The sequence below is a fragment of the Chrysemys picta genome, chromosome 3, assembly GCF_011386835.1.
Source record: "Chrysemys picta bellii isolate R12L10 chromosome 3, ASM1138683v2, whole genome shotgun sequence".
In the NCBI taxonomy this organism is placed as follows: Eukaryota; Metazoa; Chordata; order Testudines; family Emydidae; genus Chrysemys; species Chrysemys picta.
Genome location: NC_088793.1, coordinates 139,489,678 through 139,512,912, shown reverse-complemented (window position 1 = coordinate 139,512,912; position 23,235 = coordinate 139,489,678). Strand labels below are relative to the sequence as shown.

Below are 23,235 nucleotides of genomic sequence, written 5' to 3'. Positions count from 1 at the left end.
ATCCAGCTAGAACAGTGAGGCACACTCCTGCTTCTTGTGTTCCCACCCCTGATTAGGGCTGAGAAGTTCTACTTCATTCCATCTAAGGGGGCAGAGTTTCTTTCGACTGTCCATCTCTTTAGTGGCATAAGCAGCTATCTAAAGATCCAGGCTGCAACACCTAAAATTATACCCTCGGACAAGGGTGCCAAACAGCTTGACCTTACAGGAGGAAAGGTTTTCTTCTCCATCGCTTTCCAATTTAGAATTTCAAATTATCAGGCCCTTCTGGCTAAATACAACTTCACTAATTATGCAAAGTTGTTGAATTTTAAGGATCAGTTCCTTCAGGAAGATAGAGCTAACTTCCAGTCCTTAATTGATGAAGGCAAATTAATAGCTAAACCCTCTCTTTAGGCTGCAGTATATGCCACAGACTCTGCTTCCAGAGGAATGGCTAAACCATTGTCATGAGGAGAGATTCCTGGTTTCCCTAGAGAGGTGCAGAGTACCATTCAAGATCTGCCCTTTGGTACAGTTAACCTGTTGAGTGAACAGATGGATGAATCTCTCCACTCACTTGAGGACAACACTTTGTTCTCTGGGTATCTATGCCCTTGTCCCAAGGGGTGCAAAGCAAGACCACCTCCTCAACCCCTTTACCACCACCACTTCCACCACACAACGGAAGGTTCAGAGGCACAGGTACACAGTTCCTGCACCATCCACTGCCACACCTCACTCTACCCCACAACCAAAGAATTTCTTTTGATGAGACTGTCAAGACCCATGTCCCTTTATTAGTGCCATAATATCAGCCCCTCGATTTTTTTGAGGCCACTGTACCCAGTTTCCCCACAACTTGAGGGCTTTAACAACAGACAAATTGGTGTTGGAAATTATTCACTGCAGCTATCTGATTGAGTTTCTGTCAACCTGTACTCAAAAAGCTCTTCCCAGTTCCTTTTCAAGGACCAATCTCATGAGGAAATTCTTCAATAAGAAGATGACTTACTTCTCCTGGGGAACCATAGAAGAATTCCACCTGAGCATCAAGGGAAAGGATTCTACTCCCCACCCATCTTAGGCCAGGTCTACACTAACCCCCTAATTCGAACTAAGGTACGCAACTTCAGCTACGTGAATAACGTAGCTGAAGTTCGAAGTACCTTAGTTCGAACTTACCTCGGTCCACACGCGGCAGGCAGGCTCCCCCGTCGACTCCGCGGTACTCCTCTCACCGAGCTGGAGTACCACAGTCGACGGCGAGCACTTCCGGGTTCGACTTATCGCGTCCAGACAAGACGCGATAAGTCGAACCCAGAAGTTCGATCGCTCGCCGCCGAACTACCGGGTAAGTGTAGACAAAGCCTAAGTTCTCAAAAAGAGTGGAGGATGGGGACTGATTCTTGACCTATGCTGACTAAATATATTCATCTGAAAATTAAAATTCTGCATGAGGTTACATTGATGTCAATAATTGCCTCTCTGGAAGAGGTCACATGCTTTATGTCCCTGGCGTGAAAAATGCATAGTTTCACATAGTCAGTCACCTGACGAACAGAAGGTTCTTCAGGCTCCTCCTTCGTTAAGACCATTGCCAATTCGGTCCTTCCATTTGGGCTAGCTATGGAACCCCTGTGTCTTTACTAAAGTCTTTTCAGTGATGGCTGTTGAATGAGAAGTAATGGATTTACTGTCTTCCCACACCTCAACAACTGGCTTGTGATGGGCAGATTATACAAGGCAGTCCAGTTTGCAGCCTGATTCCTGCTTCGTCTACTACCTTCCCTGGGAATTTGTGTCAACTACAAAAAGTCCATTCTGACTTCTTTGAGGTCCATAAATTTCACAGGAGCGACCCTGCACTTGACTACAGCAAGATCCTGTCTTCCTATCAAGAGATTCCATGCCACGGGCGATCTCATAAAACAGGTCACCCTCAGACTTCAGTCAGAACTTGCCTTCCCTCCTTGACAGCATGACCTCATGCACACGTGACACCATTTGCCAGGATCCTTCTTCATTGCTTGCAAACCTGCCTTCAGTCTGCCTGCTCACCAGAAAAAATCAACATCAATGCCATAGTAATAATTTTGTTCAAGGTTCTGGCCTCTCTCATCTGGTGGACAAAGCCAGAAAAAGTTTGAGTAGGGACTTTTTTGCTCATGCCTACACCTGAGGTGACTGTCATTACCAAGGCCTCCCTCTTAGGTAGGGGAACTCATATGGACGATCATATTGTACAAAACCACTGGACCCCTTGGGAGTCCAGGATATATTGCCCTTTACTGGAACTAAGAGCTGTCTGTCAGGCCTGCAGCCAATCCCGGCATATCCAAATAATGTAAGGCAATATGACAACCTGTCTCCTATATAAACAAGCAAGGGAGAACAAGATCCCTTCCTTTGTGGGAGAGACAGCCAACCATTGGAATTGGTGTTTCAGACATCATATAATCCTTTCTGCAGCATAATTACCAGGAGTGCAGAACTCCCCAGCAGACATTTTTTCATGGACTACAAGTGGGAGATTCACAATTTGGTTCTGAATAAGGCTTTTAATCAGTGGGGAATGCTGTCTTGGGACCTTTTTGCCTCTCAGGCAAACAAAAAGTGTCTCCTGTACGGCTCCAGAGCAGCTCTAGACAGGGGCTCAAAGTGAGATGCCCTTATGCTACCATGGAAGGATCATCTCAGGTATGCCTTCCCTCTCATCTCATTAATACCACAGGTTCTGTAGAAAATCTATCAAAACAGGGCTTGGGTCATCCTTGTTATGTCCAGCTAGCTGACATGGTTCTGGAACAGGGAACAAGTGAGACTTTCAAACCGTATGCCCGTCAACATCTGACCATTTCCGGACCTGCTAACACAACACAATTCCACTATCAAGCATCTCAGTCCAGAGCCACTGCAACTCAAGGCGTGGTATTTTGATGGTGTAGACTTCTTCTTTCATATGGCTTGGGTAGGTAGCAACAATTACAAATTTATATCTGGATTTGATAGCCAGTACATTGCCACAGCAGTGAGCTGGTGAATGTCCTTCAAGCCTCCGGCAAAAGAACGAAGGGAACACTCAGATATGATGTGCTCCATCGTTTGTGCCTGGTGACCACAGTTGCATACAGGTGTTTGGCTAATTTTCCATTTAAAGAGGGTTTGTCACATCTCCTATGAGATGTACTGATACAATTCAATCTGCACCAGTCTTTCCAACATAAATCAAAATTCGGTGGTTCCTTGACAGGGTCAACCAAGCTGTTTTGTTTTGAGTGGTCGAAACGCTCCATGTGGCTCTCCATTGAGCCTCAGCATTGTAGTTCAGTATAAGGGTCTTGATGCAGTTCCATAGAGATTTGTGGGATTTTAATCTTATCTTTGGGGGGGTTCTGTAGGTCATTGGGCAACGGGATCCTCATGTTTGCATTGACATGGTTGAGAAAATGAGATGTCTGGGTAGCTCTTCTAATCTGTGGAGGCTGGATGTGTGATAGGACTGGGAGGCAGTTGACCGGAGCCAATTTGAGTATCCCTGACACTATGCGCGTGGCGTTATTTAGTTGAGTATCAAGGAGGTTAGTGTGACTGCTGTGAGATGATGCTGGCACACAGTATTCAGCCGCAGAATATACTAAGGCAATTGTTGTGGTTCGTAAGGTCCGTGGACTGGAACCCCATGATGGTCTGGCCAATTTCCTAATAAGCATGACACAAGAACTCACCTTATCATGGTTGTTCTCGAGGTGTTGAAAGGTTACATTCTGCTCCAGTGCAACACCAAGATACTCACCACAGAACTGTACAATCAGATGTAGAGGATTCATATTTCAGGGCAGTTCAATCCATCCTCAACCAAAGCAGGAAGGATTCTACCAGGAGATGATATTCAGTTAAGTGGAAGTGTTTATCCTTTTGGGCACAACAAGGCCAGGTACCTTCAGAGTCCACTGTGATCCCTGCCATTCTAGAAAATCTATTTACTCGTAAGACCCTCACTGTTATTTCCCTGCGGGCTCACTGAGTAGCAATTAATGCTTTTCATCCCCTGCATCAATGACCACATCAGCTTCACTCATCTCAGGATGACTAGATTCCTGAAGGGTCTTATTAGATCCTTTCCACCATTCTTTCATGTCTCACCAAACCTCCCTTTGAATCTTTAGCTGCATGTTCTATATTCATTTCACGATTAAAGTTGTCTTCCTAATCATCATCGCATCAGCCAGATGGGTCAGTAAGCTGGGAACAGTCATGGCAGACCGACTATATATTACATTCCATAAAGGTCTCCCTTTGCTGCCTCCTGAAATTCATCCCTGTAGCAATTTCAGAATTTCACAGAAGTCACACCATCCACTTACTGATAGTTTTTTCCAAAACCACATGCCTCTGATGAGGTGAGAAGGCTTCATTATCTAGTTGTCTGAAGAGCAGTGGCCTTTTATCCGCAAAGAACAAAAGCAGTTAGAAAGACACTTAGACTTTTTTTTGTCATAGCAGAGAAATCGAGGTCAAGCTATGTCTGTTCAGAGACTTTCTAAATGAATCTCTGGCTACATTATCCTATGTTACCAACTGGTTCACCTGAGATGGTGAGAGCCCATTCCATCAGAGCAAAAACAACCTTGCTGCGTGCATCTCTGAGAGATATACCTGTATTAGAGATATGTAGGGCAGCTACCTGAAGCTGCTTAGGCACCTTCACAAGACGTTATGCTTTGGTCTAATCTTCTACTACAGATACAATTGTGGGGATAGCAGTATTACAGTCAGCCATCACTTCTGCATCCTCGCTTCCACCTCCTGTTGACTCTTGCTTGCTAATCTCCCATGTGTGGAATAAATATAGAGACCATCGCTCAATGAAAAAATTGAGATTACTTACTTGTAACTGGTGGTTCTTTGAGATGTGCAGTCCCTATCTGTTTTCCACTACCCGCTCTCCATTCCCTCTGTTGCAACTTATAACTGGATTCACGGTAGGGGAAGAAACTGGAGAAGCACTGGTCCACACTGCCCCTTGTGCCTGGGTTCAAAACAAAAGGAGAACAACTGGGCATATGCAAACCAACAAATGCTGCTTACCTAAAATCTCTGGTCTTAGGTGCATGATGGTCATGTGTACCAATGTGGGGAACAGAAATGGACCACACATCTTGAAGAACCTCCAGTTACAGGTTACTAACCTCCATTTCTACCTCATTTATTACAAAACTTGCCTGGATGCGGTATATTTGATCTCATAAACCAAGCAAAATCTAGACTAATGAGTACCTGAATAGGAAACCGCCAAGAAAAACTCAGGAAACTATAGAAAATGGCATTAGTGATTCAGTTGAATGACACCCTTCATATTATTCTGAATCCATACTGAACCACTGCCCTATCATGGTGGTTGGGAGCACTTTGCTGTTAGGTGGTAATTTCTGGATGACACCAAAAACTCCAAGTTCTGATCACTTGTCATCAATGATCTCATGGAATTTTCACAAGCATAGAGGTGTTGGCCCTGTTGTCTTGGACAAACTGAAATTTAGTTAACTGTATTCTGCTTACCTACATTTTGCTTCAATTTACATTGATTTTTAAAATTTATTTTTTCCTAATTTAAATACATTCCATACTATGTAGGTCTCCCAAGGTACTAACATGCATAATCTGGTCACAATACATATAAGAACACAATAATAGTTGCTAATCACTTTACAGCAAAATTTTAAGCTGAAAAGTTATTTTTCACTTTGAAGCATGTGAAAATAGAAAAAATTCCATTTTTCCTTGAAATTTTGTACTTGTGAAATTTCAAGCAAGTCTCCTTTTCCCCCCTTTCTGTTATAGTTTGTTATAGTATTGTGGACATTGGTCTTTCTCATGCACCTACCTGAGTCATAAAATGAATGCTAATAATTTAAGGGCCAGCATTTTTGTCAGCTTAGCATTAAACTAAGGGGCCTTGAGGTCAATGTGATGAAATTTAGGCAAGGCAGGATACACAGATCAGTAACATCACTTATTTGCAAACAGCAGCAGCAAGATCAAAAGGTCACGCAGCGTTGACATGAGAAAATATTTGTACATTTGAACACTCACAACAGCACCTACAAGAGTAGAAGAAGAGTTATTCACAGCTTTCTCCCTAGGCCAGATACGAGTGTTCTAATGTAAGTACTTCTGAATCTTCATGCAGTCTGGCTAATCTCACCAGACATGCAGCCTAATTGTCCACAACCAGTGTCAGACATCTTTCCTCTTAAAGATGTAACGAATATGCTAAAAACATCCAAAAATAAAAAACAAAAGTAGAAGACATTTCAGTTCCACATTCTGTCTATAACTATCTTGTACACCCAGTACTTCAAAGTAGGGATCAGTTTTCTAATATAAACCACATTTTTGTCGAAAACAATTAAATATGACAGTTTCCTATAAAATTAAGATAAGCTTTTATGAATGTAATGTTCTTTTAATTAATTTAGTTCATCAGTACTGGCAATGTCTTTTATCATCTGGGTACAACTTTCAATAGGTTCCATGTGATAATGCAAATGTAAGTGTGTCCTCCACCAACAGTCCTTAGTTTTTCTGAGAACTACAAGGTAAAAGCCCAAAATATCTCTCTCTCCTTTTTGTTTGTTTGTTTGTTTGTTTGTTTTTTTAAGACACTGGCCAAGGTGCTACATCTTCTCAACAAGAATGGTGAATTACTCAGGAAAAATAATCTTGCAGAAGTATCTGTATTCATTATTTCTCCAGCTTGTCTTGCATCTCATAGATGGAAGTGTGTGTTATTAAGACTCCAAATAGGGCTATAAATCGCTCAATTTTCCTAATCTGGGAATAGCTAATGATATCAAACTGAAGGAGGAATCATAGGTTCTGTGGATCTGAAGCCTCCAGTAACCATTTGCACAGTCACCCCAGCTGAGAGATATCCATGAAGATTATTTTGTAATCCTACAATACGAATGTTTCTCCCTCTTACTTTATTATCCATTGTCTCCATATTAGCTCTGAGGATTTGATTTTTCTTGAGTAGGCAAACCCTGCTGTTGCAGTACTGTGGTCTTTTACTGGGGAAAAAAAAATTCTGTGTAATTTCCTAACATTATTCACCTTTTTTAATCTGTTGCAGTTATTGTTTCTTGTAGGGAGTTGCATGTTTAGGTTGGTATCTCATTGTTTTTTTGCTCTGACAGGGGTTTTTAAACTCATGTAAGAGCACAGTAAGTTCTTACTGTGACAGTTGTTGAAAAAGCTCCATGTCTTTTAATGGATGAAAAATGAAAAGTTTGCTGTTTTACAGTAGCCAGTTTATTCTGTGTTATTAAGTATTTTAAGATATCGTAACGAGAGGGAGGGAGAAAAGAGGAACTTTACTCCTAAAAGTGAATAGGAAAAACTCCTGAGCAGGACTGCCAAATCATGTGAGGGGAAATGCCTGAGGAAACTGGCTAAATGGGGAAAAATGGCTCCTCTCCTACTGAGATCCCACATACCCATCTCTCAGTTTGGCAAGAACTCTGGAGAAGTCTCTATCAACTCCTCAGGCCAAAGATAAAGTCGATATTCAATTTTTTCAAACTACAAAGTTGGGAGATTTATCATTCTTTGGATACAATTAAACTCACAGAACTCATAATTTGATTGACACTACCAACCAGCATGTGGGCAGTCAGACCTACTGGTCTGAGCAGGAGTTGGGATTCAGACTGAGTCAGATACCAGGAGGTCAGAGTCCGAGACAGGCCAGTGAGCAGATTGAGAATCAGTCATCTGGGGGCAGGCAGAGCCAGGATATTGGGAGGTCAGAGTCTGAAACAGGCCAGAGGGCAAACCGAGAGTCAGGCATCAGGCAGGGTCAGGTTACCAAGAGATCGAGATCAGGCTCCAGGTTACAGACAATCGAATAACACAATCGAGGACAAACCAGGATCAGATGCCAGAATCTAGGGTCTATCGCAAGCAGAGATGGGCAGGCAGTGTATGTTGTTGTTAAGGCAGCTCCATTCCTGGGTTCCTGGTTTAAGTACTAGTACCAGCCAATCAGTGGGTTGTGAGGGGCTGCCACTCAGGTCCTGTTGGGTGGTACTGCCTGTTGAGCCCAGCCTCACAGGTCCTCCTGTGGTGATGCAGAGAGAGATGTTAGTGGCCCACAACCCCCATGGTCCCAGGTTCTATCCCTGCAGGTTCTATCAGACACCACCACAACTTTCTGTATGTGTGACTTTCTTACTTTATTTAAGTGGTAGGTGTCTGAGACTGTTTTATAAAATAGTTATCACCACTGTTGATCAGAGCTTTAAATTATATGCTTTCTCGTTGCTGCAACAGTTGCCACAATTCATACAAAGTTATAACAAATATATTTTTAACTTTTATTGAAAAATATATGGGTGGTGAATATTTGCTAACAGACCAACAACTGAAGTGATAAGAATGTGTGAAGTGTTAGTAGAAATTATTAGGTGCATACTATTCACCTGAACTGTAAGGTTAATTGAAAACAGTTTTTTCACCCTGAATTAACTGTAAATTGGTGTATCCAAGTTCTCAGTTTTCTTTCACAACATAGGTGTGCAGACAGTTTGTTTAGTTGTTTTAATCTTTTCCCATCTGTTCTGTCAGAATTGATTGAGCAATAAGATATGTCAGGGTCTGCATTGTCTTATAATGCATATCTCTAGAGAGTTGAGAGGGACTGTGAGTAGAGTGAATGACAGAGGTGTTCAGCACCCCAAGAAGTCTTCTTTTATGACATTAATGATTAATGCACACAACAGTGTGAAAGTGATTTTTCTGTTGCCTTTAAAAAATAAATCATCTTATGAACAACAGTTTGTAAGAGACTGACAATGGGATGTAGAGTCTTTCATTCTCATGGTCACAGGAGTGTTTGTCTTAGATTAGCAGAGTTAAAAAAAATTAAAATCATCAGATTGCTTTTTGGTACCGTATGGTAAATACACTATGGATTGCATGAGCTTGTCTCCTATAATCAGGAAGAAGACTTTGAGAAGCCAGTAGGGGCTTGAATCTCTCAAGAAGCAGTAGCAACAACACTACATTAATCAGTGCTTACTAGTTGTGTGCGGATATATGCTCCTTTCTATGAAGGGTGCCTTCAGACCCTTTTCTGGTTCATAATTTCCATGCCAGGGCAGTAGCAAGGGTTTTTGGAAAACTGTAAAGCAGTGTCCCATAACATAGTCAGTCACTACTGTAAATGGCTGATAGCATTTGTCTTAAAACTCCACTCGGTTAGCAGATGGTGAACTCACTAAAACCATTAAATACATTTGATCGACTCACTATTGCAGCTGGATAGAGAAAAGGTGAGAATGGTTTTCTAGAGATTGATGGCCTCGGGTGTGGACTGTGTTTAATGATATATTTACTGTCGAAAATGATAAAAGTATAACTATGGCGCAATTTATTTTTTCTTGAATTTTTGCTTTAAAAAGTCATTTTATGTATCAGATATCTGAGTCAGATCTGAAATATAGCTGCCTACTTATTTAAATAAATTTTGTTAGCTGGTACTGGTATTTTGCTGTATCTATATAATAACATAATTAGGTTTGTTAGCCTTTTAAGCACAGTGAAAATTGAAGTTCTTATGCAAATCAACAGCTTAACCCTGTTTGAAATTACAATACTGTCCAGTGTCCATAAAACATCTGTAAGAGCTCATAAGTAACTGCATATTCTTGAAGCAAATATTTTGTTGTTGGATATACCTGTAGGGCATTCCCTTGCTGTGGGGATGGACGCCTCTCTCATTCCAGACATCTTTTTCTGGCATCACTGTAGCCCTGATTTGAAGTGCCAAGTGCAATCCTTAAACTGTATGTCTTATGAAGCCCTTCTAGGCGTACCTGCAGTTCTAAATGAAAAAGGCAAATAAAATAATCCTGCAGCCCACAAAACCGTCTGGGCTAACTCCACTGTTCCTCACAAGACTGAAGAGAAATGGTCTCTGTGGGGGGCGATTGGGTTCCTAACCCCCTGTGTGTCTGGGGGGAGTCTGGGCTATGCACCCTGGGCTCTAAAAAAAACAAACAAATAATGCTTTCTTCCCCCCCCAAAAGTAAAGATGGTCCCCTTCATCTCTTCAGGGGATCCAGGCAGCAGAGGTTCTTCAGGATCTATTCTGGTAAGCAGCCCTGCTTTGTGGGGCCTAGGAGTTCAAGCTCTGCTTCTCTCTGAATGCCACCCCACACTGGGCTTGGATTCTACCATATAAGGAGCTGCCCCTCTCCAGGTTTGACAGTCCTCACAGGAGCACCAGTTTGGTGCTGATTGTGCGCAGAATAGCTCTTTAATCGCTTCCTTACTGGGTGGGAACCTGGGGTCCACCATAGTACGCCTTAGCAGTATTTGTGCAGGTTCTTGTTAAAGCACATGTGCAACCCATACTATGCCCTGTGTTAGATACAAATAAGACTATACATTTTAGAGTCATTCCAGAGTCTGTTAACGTTTAATAATCATCACAATTTAATCGTAAATTTAATTTACGGCCACTTTAAGGCCTTCATGAGGATCAGACTGATAATCTTCTAGTCAAATTCAAATGGCTCTTACTGCTATCAAGACATACAGGAGTAGGTAAGCAACCCAACATAATCTTTAAGTTGTGACCCATGGTAACAAATGACAGGCATGCTCCCTCATTTAAGGAAGCCCATAATATCTCATTTCTTGAGTCTTTCCACAGCCCACAGTTTTATCCAAGTTGACCCTCAGTCAGCTTGCTTCTCCATCAAACACTAGGTAAGTAAGCCAGCTACAATGACTTGATATGATGTAGTAGAGCTTGCTGTCTTCTGCATACTGAAATCACACACACTGTAGCTCACTGATCTTCTAGAAGGCTCTTATGCCCTTTGAACAGGAGGTGTAAAAGACAAAAGTGTACTTGAATGACTTGTTTAGCTTGAGTAGTGTACACTTCGTTTAGGGGAGGGAGGTACCAAGCATATGACTTAAATAGGCACCCTGATTCAAGAAAATGCAGCTGTTCAGTATATATTCAGCATAGTCATCATTTCTATATTTTCTTTCTGTTTCTTTGCAATTCTGTGCTGTACTCATGAACAATCTTAAAATACTTTTCTTATGACATTTGTAAACTACTTAACTTTTTGTCATGCTCCTTTAAGCTTTACAGGCAGTGCAACTCTAAAAGGTGTGTATAACCAATTGAGCTGAAGCATTCCTGATCTTAAGATGCATACAATTAAAAAAAAAAAGATTTAAGAATTGGTTGAAGATACTGTAGCATTAGGAGAAAATACTTACATAAACACTCACTCTTGTACATATACACTTAATATAGATTTGATCCTAAGAGGTATTGAGCACTAACCAGTGCCATTAACTTTCCACATTCTGTAAATTCTGAAAAATTCTTAAGATAGAATTGTGCACATAATATTTCTGATGTAAAGAAAAAAATTAATTTCATGTGTTTTTACTATGACTTAATTTTATATGTTATTAAATTTATATTATAAACTGACACACATTTTCCATAATTTTACATTATTTTTTTATTGCTCTTTTTCCTAAACTAAAACCTTTGAATGCACTTGCTTCTCTGGTTGGCTGTAAACCAGGTATTTAAACAAAAATAAAGGGTTGCCAGTTTTGCCAGCTGGGGATGAGAACCCGGCTGGTAATATGCGGGTTCGCGAGGCAGTTAATCCAGTTTTTATGCTTATTTATTATTTTATGTAAAAAGAAGTTAAAAATCACATTTGGCTCTTTCTTTGTACTACTGTTTTGTTGCTGTTGTGGGAATGCAGCAAAAGATTGCTCATACTTTTTATTATTATTAGGTAAAGCCCCACATATAGTACATTCCAGCTATTGGCCATGTGATAATGCCTTGTTCAGAAAATGAAAGTTTTTTTTTCTCCATTGCCATTTTCTAACTCATACATTCAGTCCACACCTCATCTTATGTGAAGTATAGGTACCATTGTGTCATTGTTTTATTTATTTTGCTGTCATTACAAGAAAAATGCTAACAGTAGAAATGACCGCATATGTGAAAAATTTACCTTTCCTCTAAGTTAGAGAAAATGGTGATTAAAAGATTCTAAACATCACAAATTGATATTCAGTTTTTCAGCGAATCGCTTGCTACAGTCTCCTACTCATACAATATTTAATCTTAAAAAGCAGAAGTAATTTTAGTTCATTTGGTCACATGTATGTATACAGGAAATTAGTTTAATTTTACACTCTCCAAAATCTCACCTTTTACTTGAAAATATCAAATTCTGATATAATAAAGAGTATCTGATGAGTCTCTGTGTTTTGGCATAAGTAAATATAATTGATGTATAAATAGCATGAGTTAAAACTTACTATTCTTGATCTTAGTTATATATATGCCCTTAGTAATATACATTTTCACATACTACTAATCTTTAATGATAGTGAAGACTAAGTATTCGAGTGTATACATTGACACGGGGCCATTGGAATTGCCATACTGACCCAGACCAGTGGTTCACCTGGTCTGTGTTTTGTCTCTTACTGTGGCCCGTATCAAATGCTTCAGAGGAAGGTGCAAGAAGCTCTGTTAGAAGACAGTTACGGAATAACCTGGTCATAGGAAGAAACTTTTCCTTAACTTTCAAAGGTTAGATTGCCTGGTGCCCTAAAGTATGAGGGTTTATTTCACTTAGGATGTTTTTAAAAGGAAAAAAAAATCAGGACTAGTATACATCTGGATATTCTCATTATCCATATAGGTCCTCTTCTTTTTTGAATTCTGCTAAGCTCTTGGCCTCGGTGATCATTTGTGGCTTGTATGAAATACTATTCTTCTTCAAGTGATTGCTCATGTCAATTCGAATAGGTGTGTGTGCGTGCTGTGTGCAAGACTGTCTGAAATTTTTACCCTAGCAGTACCTGTGGGGTCGGCTGTGGAGCCCACTGGAGTGGCGCCTTTGTGGTGGTGTATATAGGTCCCTACCAACCCGGCACCTGCTCAGTTCCTTCTTACCGCCACTGACCGTCGTTGGAGCATCTGGTCTCTTGCTTTAGCAAGTGCTTCCTAGTGGTTTTCCCTGTATTTGGTCTGTACATGCTTCTGACGAAGTGGGTATTCACCCACGAAAGCTTATGCTCCAATACATCTGTTAGTCTTAAAGGTGCCACAGGACTCTCTGTTGCTTTGTATATGGTTGTTATCCTTCACTATCTTAGTTAGTCAGTTTAAGGTGGGGGTCCCCCCCAAAAAATATTTTCCCCTGTCGCCGGGGCATGCCGCAGCCCCAGGGGTTCAAGTCGTGCCTTAGGTGTGGTAAGCCTATTCCAAGAGCGGATCCGCAAGCCGCATGTCTGAAGTGCCTGGGAGAGGGTCATTTGTAAGACAAGTGCACCATCTGCAGAGGCTTTAAGCCCAGAACTAAGAGGGGGGAGAGACTATTGCCTCAAGCTCCTCTTGATGGAGTCCACTCTCTGGCCCCAACTGACTCAAGAGCCGGCACCGGCAGCCTCAGTTCACAGCGCACCGGCCTCGGGACATCTCAGCACCGAGGGAAGACCCGCATAAGGAGCATCAGTCCTCTCCCCTGTGCGGAAGGCCGGCTCATCGGTGTGGCACCAATCACAATCCCCAGTGCTGCATAAGAAGAAGAAGGCGGAACAAGGCCGCTCCCCTGTCAAGAAGAGCGGACAGGACTCCAGTGTAGTGCATCCCACATTGGGACATCAGAAGGCTGGTCCGTCGGTCCCGACATTGTTGACTCCAGCCTTGAAGGGTGGAGGAGAGGATCTGTTGAGTCTGGTGTGGGTGGACTTTCCAGTCTGGGAAGTGTTGGAGGAGGACCTGGACCACCTCTCCACACCAGACACGTTTGAGGCCGTGCGGGACTTAATTGTCATGATGGCACCATTCCCGGCCTCCTATTTCCATGCACAGGATCAGGTGCAGGCAGCGCAAGAACCCGCTGCTGCACCACTTCCGGCACTGGCAGCATCGGTGGTCTCCATTGCTCGTGCCCCTCCTTCTGCGACGTCTGTTGTCCCAGATCAGACTGGGCTCCCGAGGACCTACCATGGGGTTCAGACCCCGGGCCTCCTGCATCGAGTGCCAGGTCAGAGACGCCAACGATGGCGGTTCCCGTACCACCAGTAGCAGCAACGATGGATGTCTGTGAGCAAGTCACCAGGGAACCGGAGGGGCAGGAAGACCCCGTCCCACATTGAGCCTCGTCTTCTTCCTCACCCAATGAGGCAGTGGCGGGCACTACCACGTCCCTTCCAGCGATGGACATGAAAGCCCACCAGGACCTCCTTAGGAGGGTGGCCCAGAACCTCAACATGGCAATGGAGGAGGGGGTGGAAGACTCGGACCCTATGGTGGACATACTCGTCCTGGAGGGTTCCTCCAAGGTGGCACTGCCACTTATAAAAAAACATTCAGAACACCACGAAGGTGCTCTGGCAAACCCCAGGCTCTATACCACCTACAGCCAGGGGAGGAGAGCAGCATTACTTTGTCCCTCAGAAGGGGTACGAGCACTTCTTCACCCACCCCCCACCCGAGACCTTGGTAGTGGACGCAGCAAACCACAAAGAGCAGCAGGGGCAGTTGGGGCCTGCCCCTAAGAATAAAGACGCTAAAAAGCTGGACCTCTTTGGTCGAAAGGTGTACTTGACTGGGGGGTTCCAGCTTCGAATTTCCAACCAGCAGGCGGTATTTAGTGGCTATGCGTACAACTCTTGGAATGCCCTCTCTAAATTTCAGGAGCTGCTTCCGTCAGAATCCCGACAGGAATTTGCTGCAGTCCTGGAAGAGGGCAGGGTGGTGGCTAGAACCTTCCTCCAGGCTGCTCTGCACTCCGCCGACTCGTCAGCGTGAACCATGGCTATGGGTGTCACAATGAGGCGTAGCTCATGGCTACAGGTCTTGGGACTCCTGACAGAGATCCAGAACACCAGACAGGACCTCGTATTTGACTGTGATGGGCTGTTCACCGACAAGACAGACTCGAGACTGCACAGTCTCAAGGACTTGTGAGCAATCCTTAAGTCTCTGGAAATTCACACACCAGCACCCCAGAGAAAACCCTTCAAGCCTCAGCCCCCTCACGATTCTATCCAGGTCCCCCCAGGCAGGACTATAATTGAAGGAGGGGCAGAAACAACAGGAGGTGTCCCCATAGTGTCCGGCCAGAGTCAGGGCTCCAAGCAGCCCCCCGGCTCTAAGCCAAACTTTTGAAGATGCGCCTGGGGACAGAGCGCCAGCCCAAATCCCAGATCCTTTCCCTCCCTTTATGAATCGTCTGTCCCATTTTTGCGTCCTTGGGTCCAAATTACTTCAGATTGCTGGGTCTTGAGCATGGTGGGGTGGGATATTGTATCCAATTCTGTGCCCTCCCACCAGTCTTCCCCATCCCTCTTCAGGGACTCTCTCATGAGCAACTTCTGCTACAGGAGGTGCAATCACTCCTCATGCTGGGGGCAATAGAAGAGGTTATTCAGGAGTTCAAGGGCAGGGGGCTCTACTCCTGATATTTCCTCATCCTCAAGGCCAAGGGTGGGCTCAGGCCTATCCTGGATCTGCGAAACCTCAACACGTTCATAAGAAAGCTGAAGTTTCTTATGGTCTCTCTGGCCACCATCTTTCCTTCTCTGGATCTGGAGGACTGGTACGCTGCCCTCGACTTGAAGGACACGTTCTTTCATATATCAATTATTCCGGCACACAGGAGATTCCTGAGATTCATAGTCAGCGGCCTGCACTATCAGTTCACCCCACTACCATTCGGACTTTCAACAGCCCCATGCATGTTCACAAAGTGGCAGTTGTGGCAGCCTTCCTGTGCAAACGCTGGGTACAGGCCTTCCCGTACCTGGACGATTGGCTCATCCAGGGCAATTCCTGAGTGCACGTGCTGGAGCATATGGCTCTGGCACGAACTATTTTCGGCAGGCTGGGGCTCATTCTGTCTAAGTCAGTGTGGGGGAACCTGCGGCCTGACAGGGTAATCTGCTGGTGGGCCGCCAGGCAGTTGGTTTACATTTGCATGGCCGCCCACAGCTCCCAGTGACCGTGATACGCCAGTCCCGGCCGATGGGAGCTGCAGGAAGTGGTGCGGGCCACAGGGATGTGCTGGATACCACTTCCCACAGCTCCCATTGACCAAGAACAGCAAACCATGCCCACTGGGAGCTGTGGCCGGCCGTGCAGATTACCTTGATGGGCCGCAGGTTGCCCACTACTGGTCTAAGTCTACACTGGTTCCAACCCAGAAGATAGCGTTCATTGGGGCTCTTCTGTACTCCACTCAGGCCAGAACCTCCATACTGAACTGAACCTGCATGAAGCTTCTGGGGCATATGGTGGCCCGCACATATGTATTGTAGCACGCCAGGTTGTGCCTTTGTCCCCTCCAGGCTTGGTTGGTAAGGGTATACAGACCCAGCAGGGGTCTGGACAGACTGGTTACCATTCCGCCCAAGATTCTCGAGTCCCTCAGTTGGTGGCTTCAATCTCAGGTGGTCCGTGGGGGAGTACCCTTTGCCAAGCCTCAGCCTTCACTGTCGCTGGTCACGGATGCATCGCAGATGGGCTGGGGAGCGCACCTGGGTAGTATCAGAACTCAAGGCATGTGGTCACAGCCAGAACTTTCGCTGCATACCAACGCTGGGGAGCTGAGAGTGGTTTGCCTGGCTTGCCAGACGTTCCAGGCCCATCTTTAGGGCAAATGTGTCTCAATACTTACAGACAACACCACAGAGATGTTCTGTATAAACAAACAGGGTGGTTTTTGCTCCTTTCCCCGTGCCAAGGAAGTTCTTCGACTGTGGGACTTCTGCGTCGCACACTTCATCCAGCTACAGGCCTCATATCTGCCGGGAACACAGAACGAACTAGCGGACCACCTCAGCCGCTTATTCAACACTCACGAGTGGTCACTCAGAGCGGACATTGCCCTTTAAATCTTCCAGAGGTGGGGCTATCTCCGCGTGGACCTGTTTACAATGCGGAGCAACAGAAAGTGTCAGCTGTTTTGCTCCTTTCAGAACCAGAGCCGCGGCTCCATAGTGGATGCCTTTCACCTACCACCTGCGTTCCCACCTTTCCCCCTCATACACAAGGTCCTCCTCAAGATCCGGCAGGGCAGGGCTTCAGTGATCCTCATAGCACGAGCGTGGCCCCGACAGCACTGATTCACCATGCTGCTGAACCTATCAGTGAACAGGCCAGTGGCCCTTCCTATGCTCCCAGACCTCATCACACAGGATCATGGCCAACTACAACACCCCAACCTGGAGTCCCTCCACTTCATGGCATGGAAACTCCAAGGCTGAACCAGCTTGAACTGCAGTGCTCGGACTCTATTAGGGAAGTTTTGTTGTGGAACGGGAAGCCCTCCACTTGCACAATGTACCTGGCAAAGTGGAAGCGTTTCTCCTTTTGGTCCCTACAGAAAAGTACCTCCCCACAGCAAGCCTCTACCCTCTAAACCTTCTATCCGGGTGTGGCAGGCAGGTCAGTCTTTAGCAATCCCATGGTGGGCCGGTTTAAGGGCTTGGATAGGCTTTACCCTCAGGTGAGGCAGCCAGTTCCCCAGTGGGATCTTAATCTGGTCCTTTCCGACTCTTGGATCCCCCTTTCGAGCCTCTGGCCACCTGCCCCATATCCTACCTTTCCTGGAAGGTGGCCTTTCTGGTGGTCATAACCTTGGCCAGAAGGGTCTCTGAGCTCAGAGTGCTGACTTCCGAGCCCCACTACACGGTCTTTGACAAGGTGCAGCTACGCCCTCAGCCAGCGTTCCTACCCAACATAGTATCCCAGTTCCATGTTAACCAGGACATATTCTACTGGTATTTTTTCCTAAACCTCCTGCCAGCAACAAAGAGCAGACACTCTATTCCCTGGATGTCAGGCATGCCCTAGCCTTCTACATTGAACGCACAAAGCTGTTTCGTAAGTCACCACAGCTTTTTGTTGCAATCGCCGAGAGGATGAAAGGACTTCCCATCTTGTCCCAGCACATCTTATTGTGGATCACGTCCTGCATCAGAATGTGCTATGACCTGGCTAAGATCCCAGCCCCGGCGTTGACAGCACACTCCACAAGAGTGCAGACATGTTCTGCTGTGTTCCTCGCACAAGTCCCCGTTCAGGACATATGCAAGACAGCAACGTGGTCTTCACGTCGCACTATGCCATCACCAAACAGGCAAGGGAGAATGCGGCATTTAGCAGGGCAGTACTGCAATCAACAACTCGGTGAACTCCGATCCCTCCTTCGTCTAAACTGCTTGGGAGTCACCTATTGGAATGGACATGAGCAATCACTCGAAGAGGAAAAGACGGTTACCTACCTTTCGTAACTGTTGTTCTTCAAGATATGTTGCTTGTGTCCATTTCAAATCCCGCCCGCCTCCCCTCTGTCAGAGTGTTCCAGCAAAGAGGGACTGCGCAGGCGGCGGGTCGGCAGGGACCTATATTTACCTGTCACAAAGGCACCACTCCAGGGGGCTCCACCTCTAGGGGAAAAACTTGTTACAGTCGTGCACACAGCACGCACACATACCTATTGGAATGGACATGAGCAACACATCTCGAAGAACAACAGTTATGAAAGGTAGGTAACTGTCTTTTCTCCATTTATCTGTTTCAGATTTGCTCCCTTTCGATTTCAGCATTCAACAATAGAGCAACTACATAAAGGTTTTTTAAAGTAGTACTGATATAATCCAACCGTTTCTGTTTATCTTCATCACCTCTTATCTTGGCTATTGCAACTCCATTTTCTGTCCTCTCCCAAAAGACTTAGGCCTTCAGACCCCAGCATGTACAGATGCTGCTGGCTGCTTTGTCACAAGTACAAAGAAGTGCATCCCCACGCCCAAACAGTTACACTGGCTCCTTGTTCATTCCAAGGTCCCAAGTAAATTTGGATTTATCTTTTTTAAATAAATCTTTTCCCCCCTGTATCTCTGCATTCACTGTAACTGACTTACAGGGCCTTGTGTCTCTCTCCTTCCATTCCAGGTCACTTCACTTATCTGACCACTCCTTTGGCAACTCAATACAGTTTTGTCATTGTGAAATCCTTCTCCTCAGCAGCTTCTTTTGTCTGGAACAGCTTTCCTCTATCTCTGCATCTTTGTTATCAAGTCACAGAGGAAAACCTCTTATTTCCTTTACCTGTGTCTCTTAAATTATCTCTATAGTGTATTATTCAGATCTATAATTCATTATATTGAACTCTTACAAAATTTTGGGTTACCGTTTATTTAAAAGATTCGTTACAAAAGATTCTTTGTATTTTGCCTTTTGAGTGTATCTGTCCTGAGTAAATATTTGTGTCCTGTGCACTTAAAATTAGTGTCTTTCATATGAAGGAATTCATATGATTAACTTCTATTTGTCACACAGTTTTTAAGGTTCTTAAATGAGTCATTAAAAGAATTTGAACAACTCAGCACTTTTCAGGATGCCTGTATATATGTATATACACATTGTACCTCTAAACTGCATTGCTTTTAGGGCTTCTTTATGGCCATGTTCCACTGTGATACCTTTCTCCATTTCATTATGAAGGTGTATTGAAATCCGCTTGTCTAGGTTGCTTATCTCCATTCTCTCTGGGGATATTGGGGTGAAGGGTTGTGGCATAAGAAGTCCTCTAGAGCCATAAACACTGGAGATAAGCATATTTCAATGCACCAGAATCAGTTCTGGTATGCTGTGCTTTGGACTGTGAAGAGAAGTGTAGCTGGGGGTCCAGCATATGAACAGCCTGCTAGGAAGCAATGCATACTTTAAGAATATTAAAATGTTTGTTAGTCTTAGACTCTCCTGCTGCAGTTGGAGCGCCCAAGTGAGGAGAGGAGGTAGTTGGGGAGGGGGAGAGAGAAAACCCCTAAGACAGGAGTCAGAGAGGAGCTAAAGACAGCGGCGGTGGTTGATGGCCAGTAGATCAAGCTTCCCTTCCTCTCCTGAAATGGAGGGCCCTATGATAGGGTAATAGGGAAGGAATGGGGAGAACAAGAGAAGGAAAAATGCACTGGTCACACTGATGACAACCTTCTCTGTTCTGTTTGTCTCAGACATTTATATAAATAACAATTGTGCTGTCACAGCACCGTTTATCATGAATAGAATTTCAACCAGCACTAGTTGGGCTCAATTTTGTAATAAGCAATAAACTCTGTAGGGTCAGTGTCTCTGCATCCAATGTTTTGGGAATCTGTGCCCCATATTACAGCATGACGAGGTTGAAAGATATATTAATACATGAAAACCTTAAATCTAAACTGATTGAAAAGATCGGATTGAAACTCCATATGATTTATACTTGGGTTTTTTAATTTTTAATTTTAGGTATTAGAAGACAATGACTATGGTCGTGCAGTGGACTGGTGGGGCCTGGGAGTTGTCATGTATGAAATGATGTGTGGGAGATTACCATTCTACAACCAGGATCATGAGAAACTGTTTGAACTAATACTAATGGAGGACATAAAATTCCCTCGAACTCTCTCGTCAGATGCAAAGTCATTACTTTCGGGTCTCCTGATAAAAGATCCAAATAAACGGTGAGTGTAAAAGAACTCTGATGAGATATAATCTTAAATCTTAACTTCATTAAATTAGAAAAATGAAATTAATGTAATATCTGTGTTAACTGATGATGCTGAATAAGAAAAAATTGTCTAGGCTAATGCTATCCTGGGCAGGCTGGCAGGTAGAGTGAGAGAGAGAATGCATAACAACTGAGTGAGCTACCATGATAAGGAGAGTTTGGCTGCAGGGGGAAGAGTCCAAAGGATTTAACAATTAGTCACCAATTCCCCTAGAAAAGCAACTGACCGAATAAAGAAAAAACAGTACACTTTACAAACATACCATAAATTTAGGCTAAATAAAAATGCCTCAAAGGTAAAAATGCAGGCAAGAAGACCAGTAGCAGGGTGTAGGCTACCCAGTTTATTGCACTGAGTGCAACATGCATGATTACCTGCCTCGTAGGCAGGTGGCATATGTGCATGTGTGGTGCAAGCAACTCATGGCCCTCAGAAACAGAGTACGGGCTCTTGAGGCCAGAGTGGCTGAACTGGAGGAGCGAAAGGAAACAGAGAGGTGCATAGAGGAGACCTTTAGGGACGTAGTAGAGCGGTCCCTCCTCCTGTCTGACCGTCCCTGTTCTTTTAATGAGGACAAAAGTCTTGGGGCAGGAGAGCAGCAAACTTGAGTGGAGGGAAATAATTGCATTGTTGGGACCCACCTTTAAGCGCATGTCCTGATATCCTTTCACACTGAGGATATTCCTCTGGGGGCAGAGACTCCAGTTACTGGGAATAGACAGGCAGTAGTAGTGAGGATTTCAATTATTAGAAATATAGATAGTTGGGTTTGTGATGAGTGGGAGAACTGCATGGTGAATTGTCTGCTGGGTGTGAAGGTAGCTGATTTCACAAGACATCTAGATAAACATACAGGTGGTGCTGAGGTGGAGCCAGTGCTTGTGGTACATGTAGGTACCAATGACAATGAAAAGTAGGAGAGAGGTCCTTGAGGCCCACAGTGGTGACGATTTTGAAATGCTAAGAGAGGTTAGAGAGGATACAAAAGCAGAAAGTGCAGTAATAATGGGTGATTTCAACTATCCTCATATTGACTACCCAGTCACCTTGGCATGATGCAGAGAGAAAATTTCTAGACACTATAAATGACTGCTTTTTGGAGCAGCTAGTCCTACAACCCACAAGGGGAGAGGCAATATTTGATTTAGTCCTAAGTGGAGCCCATGTCCAAGAGGTAACTATAGCTGAACCTCTTGGTAGTAGGGCCCATAATGTAATTAAATTTAGCATCCTTGTAGCAGTGAAAATACCAAAAAAGCCCACCATGGTAACATTTAATTTTAAAAGGGAAACTACACAAAAATGAGGACTCGTTAGACAGAAATTAAAAGGAGCTATCATAAAGGTTAAATTCCCGTAAACAACATGGGGAGTATTTAAAAACACCGTAATAGAGACTAAGACGAAGTGTATACCCCAATTCAAAAAAGACAATAAGAGGACAAAAAGGATGCCACTATGGCTAAACAGCAGAGTAATGGTGCCCATTAGAGGCAAAAGGGGTTCCTTCTAAATTTGGAAGTCAAAACCTAGCGAGGAGTACAAACTCTGGCAAGTTAAGTGTAAAAGTATTAACAACATAGGCCAAGAAAGAATTTGAGGAGCAGCTTGCTAAAGATGCAAAAATTATTGGTAAGAGTTTTTTAAAGTATATCTGTAAAGCACGAAGTCTAACAAGCAGTCAGTGGTGCCACTAGATGACAAAGGGGCTAAAGGAGCACTCAAAAAAGACAAGGCCATTGCAAAGAAGCTAAATGAATTCTTTGCCTCAGTGTCATTGCAGAGAATGTGGGGGAACTATCCACATCAGAGCTATTCTTTTTGGGAGACACATCTGAAGTACCGTCCCACATTGATGTGTCAACAAGATGAAGTTTTGGAACAAATTGATAAATTAAACAGTAATAAGTCACCAGGACCAGATGGTATTCACCCAAAAGTTCTGAAGGAACTCAAATACTAAATTGCAGAACTACTAACTACTACTAATTGTAGTATGTAACCTATTGCTGAAACAAACCTGTCTACCCAATAACTGGAAGTTAGCTAATGTAATACCAATTTTTAAAGAGGATTCCAGAGGCAATCCTGGAAATTATTAGCCAGTCTATTAGAATTTGTTGAGGGGGTCAACAGTCATGTGGATAAAGGTGATCCTTTAGTACAATATACAATATTGTGTACAATATAGTGTACTTGGATTTTTCAGAAAGCCTTTGACAAGGTCTGTCACAAAAGGCTCTTAAGGAAACAAGTCATGGGATAACAGGGAAGATCCTCTCATGGATCCTAACGGGTTAAACTATAGGAAACAAAGGGTAGGAATAAATTATCAGTTTTCACAACGGAGAGGTAATCAGCACGGTCCCTCAAGGATCTGTACTGGAACCTGCATTGTCAGCATATTCATTAATGATCTGGAAAAGGGAATGACCATATTCAAGATAGTTAAGTCCAAAGCTGACTGCGAAGAGTTACAAAGGGATCTCACAAAACTGGGTGACTGGGAAACAAAATAGCAGATGAAATTCAACATTGATTAGTATGATGTAATGCACATTGGAACAAATAATCCCAACTTCACTTGTATAATAATAAATTATGTATAAATGTATACATATG

The 23,235-nt window shown here is 43.8% G+C and overlaps 2 protein-coding genes across 12 annotated transcripts in view; one reads left to right on the top strand and one right to left on the bottom strand.

Moving 5' to 3' along the window:
• The window catches only part of AKT3 (AKT serine/threonine kinase 3), a 303,148-nt gene that overhangs the window by 203,176 nt on the left and 76,737 nt on the right, over positions 1 to 23,235 (top strand). For all 10 annotated transcript variants that reach the window (XM_065589153.1, XM_065589151.1, XM_042848392.2 and 7 more), the window contains one exon: positions 20,351 to 20,565. In XM_065589153.1, the coding sequence (XP_065445225.1) occupies positions 20,351 to 20,565 (215 nt within the window). The remainder of the gene's footprint in view (positions 1 to 20,350; positions 20,566 to 23,235) is intronic.
• Positions 4,775 to 23,235, bottom strand: part of SDCCAG8 (SHH signaling and ciliogenesis regulator SDCCAG8) — a 208,088-nt gene continuing 189,627 nt past the window's right edge. The window contains exons 17-19 of one of the 2 annotated variants that reach the window (XR_010599792.1): positions 9,723 to 9,868; positions 7,913 to 8,104; positions 4,775 to 5,011 (exon numbers count right to left, since the gene is read on the bottom strand). The gene's annotated coding sequence lies outside the window, so the exon portion shown is untranslated. Of the gene's footprint in view, positions 5,012 to 7,182; positions 8,105 to 9,722; positions 9,869 to 23,235 lie in introns of those variants that run through there. The other variant, XR_010599791.1, reaches the window with a different exon arrangement.